The 4004-nt window shown below is 37.0% G+C and overlaps 1 protein-coding gene across 3 annotated transcripts in view; it reads right to left on the bottom strand.

Annotated features, from left to right (window-relative positions):
- LOC100181235 (protein RRP5 homolog) overlaps positions 1-3980 on the bottom strand; it is an 8300-nt gene extending 4320 nt beyond the window's left edge. For 2 of the 3 annotated variants that reach the window (XR_003396818.1, XM_002123713.4), the window contains exons 1-8: positions 3819-3980; positions 3273-3658; positions 3105-3207; positions 2945-3055; positions 2590-2803; positions 2378-2532; positions 1526-1730; positions 1423-1474 (exon numbers count right to left, since the gene is read on the bottom strand). Coding sequence is in view for 2 of the 3 variants with exons in the window: in XM_002123713.4 (XP_002123749.3) it covers positions 1423-1474; positions 1526-1730; positions 2378-2532; positions 2590-2803; positions 2945-3055; positions 3105-3207; positions 3273-3511 (1079 nt within the window). In the remaining variant the exon portion in view is untranslated. The remainder of the gene's footprint in view (positions 1-1422; positions 1475-1525; positions 1731-2377; positions 2533-2589; positions 2804-2944; positions 3056-3104; positions 3208-3272; positions 3659-3818) is intronic. The other variant, XM_018815623.2, reaches the window with a different exon arrangement.
- Between the last annotated feature and the right edge of the window lie 24 nt (positions 3981-4004).

Raw genomic sequence — 4004 nt, 5'->3', positions numbered from 1 at the left:
CGACAAGCGAACATTATCGGATCTCCGTGTTTTACAACAATACACTCGACACATCGACCCTGTTTCATCTTCCCCTGTCCCATCTTACCCCCATCCATCGCCAGTAGCTTCGGTATAAACCCACGAACCCCCGGCCGAACTTCAACCAAATAACTTTCACGACTTCGATCAAACTGAAACAAAAAAACTTAAAACCAACTTAATTTTTAATAATTTCCTACATTTTTCACAAAAACTTTTGTTTTTTTTCCGACTGGAAATTCTGCATCGATTTTGTCACCAGGTGGAGGAACAGAGCGCCACAAACTCAGCTCAATGACGCCTCTAGTGGCTTTTCTGTTCGTGATTTCAAGAAATCGATGAGTCATCACATCTCGGACACCGATGACAGTGCAAGATATTGTGTCGCCGACTTTCAAGCTGAAACAAACAAATAATATTTAAATAAAACAAACAAATAACAAACAAATAATATTTAAATAAAACAAACATATAATATTTAAATAAAACAAACAAATAATATTTAAATAAAACAAACATATAATATTTAAATAAAACAAACAAATAATATTTAAATAAAACAAACAAATAATATTTAAATAAAACAAACAAATATCCAGCAACAAACTTGTTCATGGGAGAAACGTTCTGTTTGCATTCCTCGAAAACTTCCGATGCGTGAATTCTCCCCACTTGGTGGTGTCCATGGACAATTGGTAACGATGTAAGTTTGACGATCGCTGTTGTCGCTCGGATGGATGTCACCTCACCTCTGACCTTTGACCCCACACTTATATCAAGGAAGGGAAAGTCCCCAACATCACTACTCGATTCTTGAATTTTACCCAAAAGCAAATTCTTTCTGAAATAAAATGAAAACTAAAACTCAGCAGTGAATGAATGGTGTATTGTGATGTCAACTCATCAGTGTTGCCAGGTAAAAACTAAGCAGTGTTGCCGGGTAAAAACTCAGCAGTGTTGCCGGGTAAAAACTCAGCAGTGTTGCCGGGTAAAAACTAAGCAGTGTTGCCAGGTAAAAACTAAGCAGTGTTGCCGGGTAAAAACTCAGCAGTGTTGCCGGGTAAAACTGACCTTTGTATGATCTCTATGTTGATATTTTGTCCAATTTCAACTAAAACTTTTTTTTCGTTCCAATGATTTTTCCGGAACACTTGAACTAAACGTCCATTGTTGACAACGAACCCCATTATGATGTCATCGTTAAAAAACAATACTTGAGCGCGAATTTGTCGTTCTAACATTTCCTTTACTTTTTGTTTTGATGAAGAATAGAAATCAACAACCGGCATTTTGTTTGTAACAAACAAAACTTTCGTCGCAAAATCTTTGTGAACGACAATTGCTGTTGAATCCTCTGTGATGTCACCCCGAACCTCGAACCCGGGAATCCCCTCGATTGATCTCGTTCCATCCTTCGTAGCCACGGTAACAAGATCTCCAACTTTCAATTTATCTGAAACAAACTTCGTTGTTTAAAATAATTTTGAAATTTCATTTTTCAAACCTTTCGGAAAAAACTTTTTGATTTTTTTCATCTCGTCAGAATACTGGGATATGATTGGTTGTTCATCGATCAATGGACATTGAGACAATCGAAGAGAAACCAAAAATCTTTTTCTGTCGTCTTCAATCCCTGTAACCACGGCAACCACTGATTGGCCGGTTATGAATCGGTCGTTTACGTCAGCGAGATACTTGTCACAAATGGCCTGTATGAGTCATAATACATGTTACTATGACATCACAATACACCATTCATTCAACAACAATGAATGCAACAAACGCAGCTCGACAGTGCACAGAGGGATTACCAGACCAACTATTGGTGTTTATAGGATTTCTATGCGGATTTATCGTAACCTCGTTCGTTGTTGTTGTATTAGTGAAGCGAGGGCTCCTACAAGTGGTGAAAGTAAGACATCGTGTGGTGAGCAGTGACGAGGTTTATACTCCCATGCGCCACCAAGCAGTAACAAGCAATATTAATGTTGTTTCTATGGAAGGCAGTGTTGCGGAACAAAGTGATGGAAACACTGGGGTTTATACAGACAAAGTGTTTTGTGATGTCATAATAAAAGAGAACTGTGATGTCATAGATAGTAACAATGGAGATATTGTCTATGGAACAATCACTCATACAATGCCTAGCGTTGATGACTCATCGAAAATATGATGATTCATCATTCGCAAGCAAAAACAACAAATATAATGGTTTATATTATTTTTATAATGTTTTATATTATTTCTATGATCAAATAAACTATTTGCGAGCAACAACTTGTACGAGTGATATGCAATAACTCATATACGGACTGTTATCAATTAATGCCGACTCATCAAATATATGCCGACTCACCGACTTAGGACACAGACCGACCAACCCGCCGACAGTTTCAACGAAAACCCCGTACGACGTAATTTGACGAACGAAACATCTCAACAATTGTCCGATTATGAGGTCACAGAAGTCGACCTTTAAACCTCGTTCAACCAAACTATGTTTCCGAGATACTAATAAACAAATCGAAATTTTATATTGTAAAGTTAAATAAAATAGAAATCTCAAACCTTGTATTTGTTGTTTGGTTGCCACGACGATACAGTCATTTAAAACCGTTTCCTCGCGAACTAGTGTGAAAATACTTCTCGATATTTCGACAAAGTCGGATAATTGATATTGTGAGATCATTGCTGTCGGCCAATCAGATTGCTCGGATTCATCGCCCATTATTTTGACCGACAAATGTGATTGTTCCTTCATTATTACTTTAACATTTACCATCTATTATAATAAACAAACAAACAATTATTTAAAATATAATAAACAAACAAACAATAAGTTGAAATATAATAAATAAACAAACAATTAGTTGAAATATAATAAATAAACAAACAATTAGTTGAAATATAATAACAGACAAACCATTCCAGGTTTAACGTTATGTTCAACTACACGTTTCTCATTCATCGTCCGAAACGATAATTTCAACTTTTTATTTCCAGCATCGTTTGAGATGACACGGCACTTTACGACCTGATAAGAATATGATGTAACAATGAAACCATGACTAAGCATTTCTTACCTGTCCTATGAAAAATAATTTCTGTGGATTTTGAACAGGTGTCGCCGAAAGTTGGTGATGCGGAACGAACCCCGTGACATCATCGTAAAATTTTACGAAACATCTGGAACATAGAAATCATATTTCACATCAATAGAAACATTAAAATATTCAACTTAGAAATCTTACCCAAAAGGTTTAATATTCGAAATGAATCCATGAATAACGTCGTCACGCTTTATGACATCATAATTGGTAACAATGGGAAGTTTTGATCCAACGAGCGATTGTTTATGCGTGAGATGCAAATGTCGACGTTTCGCCGACGATGTTAACACTCGACACCGGATGACGTTTCCCTCGTTGAAAATTTTCTCCGGATGTTGCAAAATAATGTCCGATAAATGAAGTTTTGACACAAAACCCATCAAACTATTGCAGGATTTGAAACCTTTACCTTCCCTGACCCCAACACAACTTGTAAACCTTTCTGTTGAACTTGGGTGATCTTACATTGAACCAAAGTTCCGGGAATTATATCTTCGTATCGTAAATATTTTGCGTCCAAAACACTCCTGCAAAAACATGGTTACCATCTGTCTTACTGAACCCATCTTACCCCAACCACCCAACTTACCCCACCTACCCAACTTACCCCGCCCACCCAACTTACCCCAACCACCCATCTTACCCCACCCACCCAACTTACCCCACCCTACCAACTTACAAACGTACCTTTTAGCGCTAAGTTCCAATGTCATATTAATCGAAGAAACATCAATGACTCGACTCTCAAAGTTTTTTTTCTCCTTCCATTCTTCCAGAATATTCTCAGATATTTTATCGGATAAATTACGTTTAAATATCACAGCCGATGGTCCGTTGTTATCCACCTGTTACCAATATTAGTTAGAATAAATA

Source organism: Ciona intestinalis, unplaced genomic scaffold (assembly GCF_000224145.3).
Source record: "Ciona intestinalis unplaced genomic scaffold, KH HT000096.1, whole genome shotgun sequence".
Taxonomy (NCBI): Eukaryota; Metazoa; Chordata; class Ascidiacea; order Phlebobranchia; family Cionidae; genus Ciona; species Ciona intestinalis.
Note: the sequence above shows the minus strand (reverse complement) of the source record. Positions and strands in the feature narration are given on the sequence as shown.